Consider the following 14888-nt stretch of genomic DNA (forward strand, 5'->3'; position numbering starts at 1 on the left):
TAATGCTGATAAATGTGAGGTGCTACACCTTGGCAGGACAAATCAAAATAGGACGTACATGGTAAATGGTAGGGAATTGAAGAATGCAGTTGAACAGAGAGATCTGGGAATAACCATGCATAGTTCCTTGAAGGTGGAATCTCATATAGATAGGGTGGTAAAGAAAGCTTTTGGTATGCTAGCCTTTATAAATCAGAGCATTGAGTATAGAAGCTGGGATGTAATGTTAAAATTGTACAAGGCATTGGTGAGACTAAATCTGGAGTATGGTGTACAATTTTGGTCGCCCAATTATAGGAAGGATGTCAACAAAATAGAGAGAGTACAGAGGAGATTTACTAGAATATTGCCTGGGTTTCAACAATTAAGTTACAGAGAAAGGTTGAATAAGTTAGGTCTTTATTCTCTGGAGTGCAGAAGGTTAAGGGGGGACTTGATAGAGGTCTTTAAAATGATGAGAGGGATAGACAGAGTTGATGTGGACAAGCTTTTCCCTTTGAGAATAGGGAAGATTCAAACAAGAGGACGTGACTTCAGAATTAAGGGACAGAAGTTTAGGGGTAACATGAGGGGGAACTTCTTTACTCAGAGAGTGGTAGCGGTGTGGAATGAGCTTCCAGTGGAAGTGGTGGAGGCAGGTTCGTTGGTATCATTTAAAAATAAATTGGATAGGCATATGGATGAGAAGGGAATGGAGGGTTATGGTATGAGCGCAGGCAGGTGGGACTAAGGGAAAATAATTGTTCGGCATGGACTTATAGGGCCGAGATGGCCTGTTTCCGTGCTGTAATTGTTATATGGTTATGACATGATGCCATCATTTTATAAACAGAATGCTGTCCTTGTAAATTATTAATTTTTCAGTGAATAGTATTAAAAATATTTTGCAAGCATGTTCTGCCAAAAACTGTATTGTTGATTTATTTTGACTGCTTTCCGCCAATTTCTGGGTCGAAACCCTTCTTCAGACTCATGGGACCATCATATGCTGCATGTTGCTCTCCAAATTGCTCACCATTCTGCTTTAGAAATATGTTGCAGTTCCTTCATGGCTGGGTTACATCCAGGAATTCCCCATCTAACAGTGGTGTGGGCAAAAACTTCACCAGAGGAACTGCCGTGCTCATTACCACCTTCTCAAAGGCAATTGGGGGATAAGCATTGGTATTGGTCTTGCCAAATATATCTGCATCTCAAATAATTAAAAAAATCTCCATAAAGCGGTAACTGCATTTCAAACATAGTCCATATGTTAGGAAATGCTTCAGGATATCCCGGAGATGTGTTGGTGCTGGATAGTTTATCCATGACAAGTTTTATCAGTGCAGTAGGGTTATCACATGAATCAGACCACTAAATATGTTTATATATATATATATATGATCCGCAGATTTTAGCTGATAATGGATTGACTGGAAAGGTGATAGTTTCTGACAAAAGTCCGGAGCAGCTAACACCTGTGGACCTAGATAACAACCAGGTAAGCCTGTGCTTGAGTGAAGATCAAAGTAAATGTGGTTAATTTGTGATGCCTGTCATGCTTTTTTAGTCTATGTAATAAAGTAATCCATGTTTCAAAAATGCAAGGCTTTGACCAGGCTGAAACTTTATATGAACCTGTTCTTGCACTCCCAGCTAAGGAGCTTACTTTATCCAAAATTAGTAACCAACCTATTTTGCACCGCATGTTGCAGTAACAGGCCCATCAGTCACATGTGGCTGTAAGTAACCACAATTGATCTTACACATACAATTCATGTTACTATACTTGCTGTATTTTGCTAGGGAAATAATTTTGCTGTTCTTGACGAATTGAGCTGCCATTTCATTCAGCAATAGACTGCGTGCTGAGTAAATAGATTTTCTAACTGAAGTAAATAAGAGCAATAATTCCAGCTGCAGGTTTCTACTTTAAAGCGCCACACAAGATTAGGGCTCGTGGGATTAGGAGTAATGTATCAATTTGGATTAAACATAATGGATAGAGAAATGAATGATTACACAATGTAATTTTAGGTTAGCACTTGGTAACTGAGGAGGTGCTGGAAGTTTTAATTATTTAAGTTCAATAGCTGTGAATTAGATGACGGGAACAGGTATAAGGTATCCCAATTTTGTCGCTAACACAAAGCTCTGGAAAAGTAAACTGTAAAGAGTGCAAAGAGTGAAAATAGATATAAAGTGAATGGGCAAAAAGTCAGCAAAAATATGGGAAATGGCAGAAATAAGAGAAAACAGTATTTGTTTTAATAGACCAGTAAATGTTGTTAGGCTGACAGGCATGTTTCTTGTTTCTTGAATGCAAAAATCTAGGCTGTTGCAGGATTGAGAGAAGTACATAATCACCAGTGTTAAAAGTGCCACCAACCCTCTCAGATGGTCAATCAATTACACTATCTTGGTGAAGAAATGAGAAACATATAGTCTTAGTTCCTGTCTATCAGCAAAATATATTCTTCAATTAATGTTTCTAAGAAAGATGATCTAGTCATAATATATTGCTGTTGTGGGTGCTTGTGTTTCTTATAATACAAAGTGACAGTATTTGGATACAAAGTGCAGAGGAGGAGTTGAAAAGTGATTTATAAAGACGGCCGGATCTTTAATTTGTTACAACAGCAAAATAAAATTGTGTGTTTTTTCTGTTTCTGAAATTCAGTCTGTTCTTTGCTTTGAAGCTGTGATGTAGTTACCTAATCATTGTTCAAACCTAAATATTGAGCTTAGGCAAACAATCTGTCATGGTGAGGGGTCCTTCCAAGCCTAATCAAATCTTGTTCTCGGGGACAGCAGGAACTGCAGATGCTAGTTTACAAAGTGTTGGAATAATTCAACGGGTGCAGTCGGCATCTCCAGAGAACATGGATAGGTGACGCTTTAGGTCGGAACCCCTGTTCAGACAGCTTGTGGCGTGAGGTAGAGAGCTGGAGGAGAGGTGGGGCCAAGACAAAGCTTGGAAAGTGATAGGTGGATACAGGTGAAGAGGGTTTTTGATAGTTAGATTGTTGGATAAAGACCAGAGATTAAGAGACAAAAACTGAGGTAAGGATAGAGGAAGTATAATTGTGAAGCCAGTGGAAGGAATATAGGTGGGGGGGGCAGCCCTTTTATGGGCTCTTCTGTGATTATTGGATTTTGTTAGGCAATTGGAGAAGTTAAGCCCACATGTAGACTTGATCATCCATGTCTCGATATGGTGCATGGGGTGGTGTGTGTAGCTCAGTATTGCTTACTGGAGGTCTTAAAATGTCATTGGATCCAGACTGAAGGTGAATCAAGTGATTGGGTTTGCTAAGATTGGGTTTGATTGGGTTTTAATGAAACTCTTCTCATGATGCTTCGGCCATTGACATAGGTGTTATTATAGAACAATTGACCCTTTCCTAAACAAGTGTGACCAGTTTTCTGTAATTAAACTAGCGGACTGTGCAGAACAACTGTAAGGCCACAGAATTTTGTCAGGATCCACAGACATGCTTGGAAAATAATTCAATGCTGAGAAATGTAGAAAGAGGTTTTAGCTTTGGAACCATGTATGGTTATTGAAGTAAATGTAACTATGAACAATACATAGCTGATACAAGCAATACAAGAAAATTGGATTATACAAGTCCACATGTCATAAAGTTTAAGGTATAATGTTCATGGTTTGAGATGTAGGTTGTAAGTCTTCCTGGCACTCTGTCTGGGTGCTTTCCTGGTATATGCTCAAATAAAACGGTGAGCAAAGAAACAGAGTTTTGACTGATTTCTGATGAGGTGGGTTTTAAAATCCGGCAATGTGTTTATTGTATTATACTCACTTTTCATGTGTATTTTTCTTCCCCATGGGTTATTTCTGTGCCAGATATCAGTTCTGATTGGGGAGCCATTCTTCACCACCAGCCTTTTACCTTGGCACAACCTTTATTTCTGGTACGCACGGACCTATCTGGCTAAGCACCTGGGTAATCAATTCACTGTGCTGCCGCAGTCTGCCACACTGTTTGCGATGGCCGTTGAGTTTGAGGTGAGTAAAAGAACTGGCCAAAGATGATCTGAGAGGAGGGTGCAGTCAGTTGTAGCAAATTTTAAGGAACGCAGGATAACTTGGTCAGAAAGCAGAGTCCTGGTAAGCAGTTGATTTTTAAGCTGGATAGTGGCAGGTCCAAGAGTCAACTAGGACCATTACTTTATTCAGTGAATGTAAAACATGGGCATGAGTGTACAACATACAAAACTAAAATAGACAGTCAGGATGCAGATGAAAATGAATGCAGACAAGTCTAAAGTAATTCATTTTGGCAGGAAGACTAAATAACACAGTTCTAAAAGTGTCTAGGAACAGAGAGACAGACTTGCATACAAAAAAAGACACAAACAGTGCTGCAGTAACTCATCAGTCAGGCAGCATCTCTGGAGAACATCGTTAGTTGGTGTTTCTGGTCACAGGCTTCTTCAGTCCTTACCTGAAAAGTCACCTATCCAAGTTCTCCAGAGAGGCTGCTTGACCCGTTGAATAACTCCAGCACATTGTGCCTTTTTTTGTAAACCAGCACCTGCAGTTCCTTGTGTCTACCGAGACTTTCATACAGATTTTGTCGTAAAAACAATGAAAAAAGTGTATGGGATCCTGAGTTTCATAAATAGAGAATGAAAAATGATTGTTGAACCTATGTAAAGTAACTGCTTTGACCATAGTTTGAGAATGTGGCCAAAGTGGTACGAGGCTTTTGATCTGGAGGATTTGATTGAGGTTCACAATGGCAAATGATGAATTTAAATTTAAATAATTTAATAAAATTGAATTAAAAGGCTCGGTCAATGATGGTGACGATGAAAGAACCAGACAGAACCAGACATAAAAAAACAACATGGTGCCAGCATTCTGAGGAAAGGAAATCTGCATCCTTATCTAACCCTGCTGCCCCCAGCACATTACTGTGGTTGACTTTTTATTGTTTTCTGAAGTAGCCAAATAAGCCACTCAGATCAGGGGCCAATTTTGAATGGACATTAAACGTTGCTCTTGCTATTTCCTTGGCCCAATATTCAACAGGCCAGAGCCCAACAGAACCACCAAATAATTGAAATTCCCAATTATTTGAACTGTGTACCCTGTGCTGGCCGGCTGGGGAAATTGCAGCTACTAATATCACTCTTGTGTGTTACAAAAACAGGAAATGCTGCAAACTCTCAGCAAGTCAGACTGCACTGTTGGATTTGGAAAATAGAAATTTCTAAAAAAAAAAGTGATTTTAAGTTGCAGATAAAATAAAATGGCAGAAAGAATGGGTGGGGTATTATTTCCATAGATACTGCCCATTTGTCCTCTCTCTCGCTCTCTAGGACCTCTGGCACATCCGTGCACCCTGCAGGGAATGTGAAGGCTTTGATGTCAACCTTATGGATGAGATGGTACAGGTAAGAACTTTTTGACGATGGAGCTTTTGGAGTATCAGTTGCCTGATTTGGACGGCTGGGCTAGACAGTTGTGGGAACTGGATTCAGTGCAGGGTGACTTGGCTTTGTATTCAGAGGAGGTTGAGTGGGCAGTTGCAAGCCATTTAATATTGACTGGGAAGCATGTCCAGCTATATTTCACAGAGTGCCATGGAATCTTTGTCAGTCTGAAAGCATTGAAAACCCGAACATATTGTCTGTGCTCTACCTCCTAGACTGAATTGGCAACCTAAGATTTGTGTTTGTCTACGAGGTGAGACACAGTCATAGTCATGAAGTCAAGGAGCCTGCAACTGAATCACAGATGACATGCGTCACCTGCATGTATATGCGTGCATGTTTGGTTTTGCAATGTATTGGATGGGTTCAGTAAAATTATGTTGCAACGATCATTCTCTACTTTGTTCTCAATTTTATTGTATAATTTCTTGCCAGAATTCCTTGAATTTCCGGGAGAGTCAGGAGGCCGAGCCTCATCCTCTTTGGGAATATCCCTGCAGAGCACTCAGTGACCCATGCCAGGTCCTCGTCTTTGATTTTTACCGTGAGGTACCAGTGCAGTCAATCTGCTCGGCCGGCTCGATGCAGCTCTTGAGGTATGGACAACAGCAAGTGGTTCCTTTAGGGAGGAGAAATTCTTCTCGGGGTAAGGCATTTAAAGGGTGTGAATGATGAGCCAATGCCTGCTCCCCCTTTTAGAAGGTAATTGGAAAGGTGATGGATCAAAGACTTGCAGAAAATTTAAGCTACTGGGGCTGGTGTATGAAATGAATGGAAGATTGGTTGGCTGACCAGGAAATGGGGAATAGGCATGAATGGGCCATGCTTTCATCTCGCTCCTAAGATCCGGAATAACAGAGCTGCCAACTCTCATGAATTGAGCATGAGAATCACGCATTTCGCCAATTTCTCACGCTGATCACAAATTTCTCACTGTCATGAAAAATTCTGTGATCAACAAAAATTTCAAATTTCATATCAACTGCATGGGCCACGGGTGTTGGAGAGCCGGGGCTGAGGGAGGGATGAAAGCAGAAGCAGCGGCGGGGACAGATGCGGACGGGGAGCTGGGGCTGGCGAGCGTTTGCCGGGCTGCCGAGCGTTTGCCGGGCTGCCGAGCGTTTGCCGGGCTGGCGAGTCGCTTGCTGCAGCTCCAGCCATGGAGCAGCCTCAGTGCAAGAGTCCCTTGCCGTCATAAGCGTTGCGCCACTGCCGTGAGAGACTCTGTGCTGAATTTGCCCAGGTGACCGGCATGGATCAGGCTGCAGCTCGGTGCATCCTGGAGGACAACCAGCGACTGCCGGAAGTAAGTACCAAGCACTGGGTAGAAACGGTGGAAGATAGTGGTCTTCAAATGGGGGTGGTTGGAAAAGCACCCTGCTTGCCTGCTAGATTTTCACTTACTGTAACTGCAGGAAAAATGTTCCCGATGTTGGGAGAGTTCAGAACCAGGGGTCATAGTTTAAGAATAAAGGGTAGGCCAGTTAGGACTGAGATGAGGACAAACTTTCTTCACGCAGAGAGTTGTGAATCTGTGGATTCTATGCCACAGAAGGCAGTGGAGGCCAGGGATGTTTTCAAGAGAGTTACATTTAGCTCTTGGGGCTAGGGAAATCAAGGGATAAGGGGAGAAAACAGGTAAGAGGTACTGATTTTAGATGAACAGCCATGATCATATTGAATGGCAGTGCTGGCTCGAAGGACCGAATGGCCTATTCCTGCACCTATTTTCTATGTTTCTATGCTTGAGTATATAGCAATAAAACACGACCACTTGATTTTGAAGCATTCATGCATGGTGGAGGCATAATGTAGTCATGGACTGATACAGTGAAAACAGGCCCTTCGGCCCAACTTTCCCACACCCACCAACATGTCCCAGCTACGCTTCCTGCTTTTGGTCTATATTCCTCCAAACCTGCCCTTTCCATATATCGGTCTAACTGTTTCTTAATGTTGGGATAGTCCCTGCCTCAACTATCCCCTCTGGCAGCTTGTTCCATACACCCACCACCCTTTGTGTGGAAAAAGTTGCAGCTTAAAAATAATTAAAAGTTACAAGCAAAGAATTAAAAACTCAGCCCCATTTCACTGCACCTCTGCAGATTGTTATTTATTAAGGTTCAATTTTTCTTTTAAAATTAAAAGTTTTAATTCCAATTTAAAAATTGAAGTATAAGTTTAGAACATTCAAGTGATGTTTTGTTTTCTAGATCTGGCACTTGTCATGGAGTAGTGCTTTGGATGGACTATTGCTTAACCAAAGACATCATTGTCTCCACGGGGTTAACCAGGTTTCATTCTGATATGGTAAGGCTTTGTTGTTGTTCACAGTAAGCTCAAGTCCAGTGGGATCTCAACATAGTAAATCTTAGTTAATCAGGCTGACTGGTGGTACTGGACAAGCAGATTTTCCAAACTTTATTCCAATTAACACTCCACCCCAGCTCAAATGCATTTTGTTTTATATGCCATGCAACAGTATCCTAGTTTTTGCAATTAAATTGCTAGGTTTTTCTCAAAAGAGGATCCTGTTTCAAAGGAGCATGAAGGCAGGGCCCAGGTGAGAAGGGGGTTGGGGGTGAAGTGGAAATGCAGGAACCATGGTCTCAGTGTGTAAAGGGAAAGCAGGAATTTGCACCCAATGAGCCAGATGCCAAGCTGCTTGAATTTCAAAACAATCAGATAGTAAATTATCAGAGTACTACCCGTGGGATAACTGGACCGAGAAATATCTGTTCTGCGTAATTTTGGGAATAGTTTGGAACAGGAGGTGGGTATTAACAAAGATGAAGAAATTAAGGGCCTGTCCCACTTACATGTCCTTGGCACGCAAATTACGCAACCTCGTGGTCGCATTGAGGCGTAAGGGCATCCTATGGTCGCGCGAGGCCGGTCCCACTTAGAAGCGCGGAGGGGTATGTAGTTATGTGCGACATCGTGCGGTGCTCCGAAATTTTTGTAGTGAATGAAATCTTTGCGCGCCAACGGCCTGTCGCGGAACTGACGGCCAAAGTGGGACAGGCCCATGACCCTGCAGTTGTACAGGGCCCTGGTGAGACCGCACCTGGAGTTTTGTGTGCAATTTCCGTCTCCAAATTTGAGGAAAGACATTATTGTTATTGAGGGAGTGCAGCGTAGGTTCGCCAGGTTAATTCCCAGAATGGCAGGACTGACTGGGCTTGTATTCGCTGGAATTTAGAACGATGAGAGGGGATCTTATAGAAACATTTAAAATTCTTAGAGGATTGGACAGGGTCGATGCAGGAAAAATGTTCCCGATGTTGGGGGAATCCAGAATCAGGGGGGTCACAGTTCAAGAATAAAGGGTAGGCCATTTAGGACTGAGATGAGGAAAAACTTTTTCACCCAGAGAGTTGAGAATCTGTGGAATTCTCTGCCACAGAAGGCAGTGGAGGCTAATTGGCTGGATGTTTTCAAAAGAGAGTTAGATTTAGCTCTTAGGGCTAAGGGGATCAAGGGATATGGGGGGAAAAAGCCAGAACGGGGTACTGATTTTGAATGATCAGCCACTATCATATTGAATGGCAGTGCTGGCTCGAATGGCCTACTCCTGCACCTATTGTTTATGTTTCTATGATAGAGGCGACCATTTAAGTGGCGGACGGGAAGTCTCGGATGCGAGGGGGCAGAAGGGATAACTCTGGTGAGGGAAGAGGGCGGAGGGGGTGGTTAAGGGATGTCAGACGGAGGCACGGTTGATGGCAAGTGGGGTTGGGCCTTTGTTGGGCACCTGTCCCGAATAACGCAGCAGCAGCCATCTTGGCTGATGGTTTGTGAACTCTTTTTCCATTGCCAGGGTGACTGTGAGTGGAATCCACACAACAAGCAGGGTGTTTACTTCCTCCGCTCGGAGGCCAGTCAGGAGAATTTGACAAACAAACAGAGTTCCATTGCCTACAGCGTGACTTTCCACCCAAGAAACGGTGAACTAGCCATGGATTTCCAGCTGTGCCTGTAATCAGCAGGAGTGTGTGAAGGACAAGTATCCTTGTGAGGTCAGTAACCGGAAAACTGGCTGTCCTGCAGAGCAACAGCCACTGAATCTGGGCCCGGATATTGTTCTTGTGAATGCGCAGATCCACACCAACTGGGAGATGAAGAACTGAGTCCACCTATATGAATTCGAAGGAAGAACAAGCAGATATGTTTTATTGAGACATTGTTGGTACACTAAAGTGCTTTCTGTGTAGACAGTTACTGGGAAAAGAGGATGGGCCCAGTACATATCCTACCTGTCCCAGCTTTGACTCTCTCATCTCTGAGTGCCAAAGGTGTGAAATCGAACCAAACCAGGGCTGGAGCAGGCAATCTGGGATGTTGTGGGTGGTTGTTTGGAGACAGTGATGCATTTTTGTACCTATCGTCTGGGGGATGAGATGTTAAAACGAGACACCATTTGCCTGCTTGTGGATGTTTAACAATCTCTTGGTATTGAAAGGATATGGTCAGCTTGACTAGTTCCTTCAATCACATTCATCCCTCAACAAATACTCCCAAAACAATTAGAAAATTATTTGTATAATCAATTTATGGTATCATATGTGCATGTAGGCTGCTGTCGAAATGGCAACAACTCAAAGCTAACTTGTTACCATGAAAGAACATGTATAAATTTCTTCTTCTTTGACACAAATTCCGGCTTTCACGACTTATCTCTGTGCTTTTAACTACTTAACCTTCAGTCTTCATTGTGTAAAGTCAGTGTTTTACCTTGCTCCTAACTTGTGGTTTCAAATATTACAAGATTTACTTTACTTCTAAAGGAGACTAATGGATTTTTCAAACTTCCCTTTGTTAATATCATTTTATAAATCTCCATCCCTGTTTTACCAATTCATATTCATACATGTATGTAAGCTGGAGATCAGTTGTGGTATCCCATAATACACTTGTACAGAGCTGCAGTCACTCCACATAACTTGACCTGTAATACACAGATGTAACTCAATTTCATTTCACATGTGTTTTGGTTCTTTTACTTTCTTTAATTGTCAGACTAGTTCAGCACAGCTGAATTTGGCTTTGAGTCAAACTAGTGAATTCGAACTTTGCTCCAAATTCACTCAGCTCAGTGCAGAATGAATTTAGCGTTACTGGAGGTTTTGTTAAATGAATACATAATAGCAAATGTTTTAGTGAGATGAGAACCCCTTACCAGAGTGCAGGCTTTCATTCCCTTTCTCTTTATACTGGAGATTGAAAGCTATTTCTCCCCAAAAATTGAATTGCCCTTTGCTTGGTAAAAGAATGGTGGATGTATTTATATGTGTTATTCTGTTGAATACTACTGATAATGTGTGCAACCTTGGTTAAAAAAGGATTTGTGTATGTTGTCTCTATTGGCTCTTTGATATCCTTTATTGGCATTATTCATCTTGTAGCATATCAATCTGTCAAGAACCAGCTCCTAGCAGGAGTTGCAATGATCATCTGTGTTTTACTGATGAGTATAATCCTAGGGTATGCTTGAGGATGTCAGGCCATGTCATTCACATTCCTGATGCCAAATTCCTGAAGTAAACACAGTATTTTGAGTGTTGCATGGAAAACGTACCAGGTTGACAGAAGCAAAGGAACAAGTATCTGCTGAAAGCTGCTTTGATGAATTGCAACAACCACACAGACTACCATGTTGCTGGCCCACAGCTATTCAAAGTGGAAAAAGCACTTGTGGTATCCCATAATATACTTGTACAGAGCTGCAGTCACTCCACATAGTCCCGACATTGATAACCATCGTTGGGAACACATAGAAACACCGCATGAATGCAGAAGGAGCAAAACCATCTACCCATCTATCTGCCACAAGTGTGAAAGAGTCTATGATTCCCACATTCACCTTGACATCCACCTTAGAACTAATAAAATCAGAGTGGAAAACAAGTTATCCTCAACCTTCAGATGGCGCCTTGGAAGAAGAATCATCCCAGACTGCTGTGTCAGTCACTCTGGCTTCATGAGACTTATCATTTTGTCATTTTTGCTGCATTATTTAATAAATGTCAGGAGATATATAGATTATACTTTGTTCAGTTGCACCTTGCCTAAAGATATGACCATGCCATCGATGTTGAATGAGTTATGAACCCATTGTGATGTTGGAGCGCACAGAATGTATCAATCACTGACTCTGCCCAACCTGCTTGTAAGACAAATATGAATTTTACTTCGGAGTCACGTGAGTAACTACGTGAAGAACCCCGCCAGGACGCATGCGTGACATATCGCTACACGCATTGCAACCAGTCACAGCAAGGAGGAACGACGTTCCCCTAGCGGTAAAATTTGAAAACCAGGAACAGCAGGTAACGAGGCTCTGCGTTCCAGAATTTGAAAGTCGGGAACAGCAGGTAAGAAGACTCTGCGTTCCTTCCACTCACCTTTTAGGTGGAAACGCGGGAAAGCTGGCGGGGGAGAACCGCGGAGTCACCCGTAGCAACAATTTTAACCTGGACCTGCAGGTAAGAGCTGCGGTTTTTTTTGTATTTACCATGCTGATTGCAGGTGCAGAAATCAACGGGCTGCGACAAAACTGGTGGGCTAGATGGGATCAGCTGCGCCAGATGTCCTCCACACCAGCCATATCCACTCCACGGAAGGACAGTAAGGACAAAGCTGGAGAAGGAGGACCGTGGAGCAGTGGGCAGCCAGCAGCAGCCAGCGGCACTTGGATCACCCGTAGTGGGATCAGCTGTGCCCAATGTCGCCTCCGCACCGGCCAGATCCACGCGGCCGGGCGGAAAGGCTAGACACAAAACAAACAAGGTCGTGGACTCAGAGGAGTCCGACTTTGAACAACCGCGGGCGGCCAGCGCCCGAGAGCGCTGGAGCCGGAAGAAGCGGTGTATGGAGCTTTGCTCCAACATGACAGACTCCGGCAGATGGAGTCGGGTCACTGTGGGCCCTATGATAAACCCACAGCAGCACCTCTTGAAGGGCTGCACAGTGCTTCTACCTCATCAGAGGGGAGCACTACGGGTCAGTTCTGGGCTGACCTGGAAGAGGGGTCCGCAGAAGAAAAGACAAGTGTGCAGGGGGTGCAGGAACAAGAGAACCTACTGGAACCCACTACGGCCAACGACAGCACCCCCACGCACCCACCAGCAGAACTGGTGAAAGCTTGAAGGACCGGTACCCAAAACATGAGTCTTTTTAGGCCATGGCACAGGCCAGCCTTCTTGGAAGATGCGGGGACCTCCAACGCCAACCAAACCGAAAATCCAGACCCCAGCGCTACAACAGCAGCGAAGAACCTACAAAAAGTAAACCTGCCACTGGTAACTATGGAGGTAGGTGGGTCTGGTTCCCTACAATATACAGTGGGCACGGAGATTTGGTGGAGATTACACTCTTTTCTGAATGCATGGAGCATGATAACAACCGATCCTTACATCTTAAGCAGTATCCAGGGATATACAACAGAGTTTATACACAAGTACAGCCCTCCAGTTCAAGATATACTGAACTGAATGTTCGTGCCTTCTGATAAAGGAAAATCAAAAGCGCAAGCTGAACTGAAGCGGCTTCACATAAAAGGTGTAATTGAGAAAACTCAACACGAACCATTAGAATTCGTGCCCAATATATTTATCAAAAACAAAATAGATGATGGTCATCGCATCATCATAGATCTGACAAAATAGATACCTTTGTTACTGCTTAACAATTAATTTCCAAAGGTTACTTCAATGGCCAGCATCGATTTAAAAGATGCCTACTATTCAGTGCCTATAACGAGGTGACCACAGATGTTACTTAAAATTCAACTGGATGGGACAACTCTGACAGTATAAAGCACTGCCAAATGGGTTATCATCAGCCCAGGCAGTTCACAAAAAATTTGAAACCAGCCCTAGCGTTTCTACGGAAACGTACATACATGGTCATGGCAATTATGGGCAAAACTTTGGAATTGGCCAAACAAACTGTAACAGCCACAAAAAAGTTATTTGGAAAACTGGGATTCATTTTTCATCCAGTTAAATCTAAACTTAACATCTTCCACTACCATGGACTACCTGGGGTTTCACCATTGACTCAGTTCACATGTCGGTGACTCTGCCTAAGGGAAAGGCTAGAGATTTAATAGAGGCTTGCAATAACCTCACTGACATCAGCAAACCATCCATCAGATTGGTAGCTAAAGTAATTGGCATAATGATGGCTGCCTTTCCAGCCACACAATTTGGTCCTCTACATTACCAAAACATACAGAGAGCTAAATACAAGCACTCTAAATTATGCAGGTCACTTTGACAGATCTGTGAAACTACCAATCAAGCTAAAATGGAACTAAAATGGTGGATAGATAACATCTGGCCTTGTACCAATCCAATCATTGTCATTAACCCTTCCATGGTACTACAAACTGATGCCAGTGCACTTGGGTGCGGAGCCACCAATACCATACCACCGTGGTAGCATACATTAACCACAGGGTGGAAACAAATCGACATAATGTGACAATCTGGCTATACAAATTGGCAATGGTGTATCCAGAGAGATATTTGGATATCAGCCACTTACCTACCAGGAAGACTAAATTCAGTGGCAGACACCAGGTCACACAAATTTAATGAAAACACCAAATGGATGTTGAATAAAATAGTATTTGCTGATATCACAGCAAAATATGGAACACCAGATATCGATTTATTCGCATCCAGACTTAACCACCAGTTATCAAATTATGTTACATGGGAACCGGACCCTGGGGCAGCGGCGACAGATGCATTTTCGCTGCATTTGAGGGTGGGGGGGGGGGGGGGGATTGTTTATTTACGCATTCCCTCCTTTCCTGCCTCATCAGTCGGGTATTAAGAAAATACAACAAGACTCTGCATCTGGTATTGGTAGTACCCGATTGACCTACACAACCATGGTTCCCAGTGGTATCAAACATGGTATCAGAGACATGAACATCCCGTCTGTTCTGGAATATCTGGCAGGCCTCCACTATGATGAGGGGCTCAGTTACAGTGCCATCAACTGCGCCAGAAGTGCCCTATCGACTTACCTATGGCAGGGGACAGACCATTACACTGTTGGGACTCACCCACTGGTACAAAACCTATGAGGGGAACCAGATACTCCCAAATATGGGATGTGAGAATAATCCTGAAGATGCTCAGGAATTGGTCTCCAGCAACAGTTCTGTCCCTACACAGACTGACATTAAAACAGTCATGCTAATGGTATTGGTCATGGCACAGAGGATACAGTCACTGCAAAAACTAGACTGGTCAACAGAAAATATTACGTTTCATATTTATGAGATAGTAAGCAGAACAAAAAAGGGATCAGCAGGCCTCAATATACAATTAGGTCATACCCAACAGATGACCGTCTGTGTATAATAAGACATCGTCGTTATACATGGAGAAAACGAATATCCTAAGAGGCAATGAAAAGGCACATTTTGG

The 14888-nt window shown here is 43.1% G+C and overlaps 1 protein-coding gene across 1 annotated transcript in view; it reads left to right on the top strand.

Moving 5' to 3' along the window:
• Positions 1-10419, top strand: part of prmt7 (protein arginine methyltransferase 7) — a 36113-nt gene extending 25694 nt beyond the window's left edge. The window contains exons 12-17 of the mRNA XM_055648614.1: positions 1391-1480; positions 3848-4009; positions 5329-5403; positions 5878-6038; positions 7656-7752; positions 9263-10419. Of these exons, the coding sequence (XP_055504589.1) occupies positions 1391-1480; positions 3848-4009; positions 5329-5403; positions 5878-6038; positions 7656-7752; positions 9263-9424 (747 nt within the window). The 3' untranslated portion in view covers positions 9425-10419. The remainder of the gene's footprint in view (positions 1-1390; positions 1481-3847; positions 4010-5328; positions 5404-5877; positions 6039-7655; positions 7753-9262) is intronic.
• Positions 10420-14888: the final 4469 nt, after the last annotated feature.

This window comes from Leucoraja erinacea, chromosome 17 (genome assembly GCF_028641065.1).
Source record: "Leucoraja erinacea ecotype New England chromosome 17, Leri_hhj_1, whole genome shotgun sequence".
Taxonomy (NCBI): Eukaryota; Metazoa; Chordata; class Chondrichthyes; order Rajiformes; family Rajidae; genus Leucoraja; species Leucoraja erinaceus.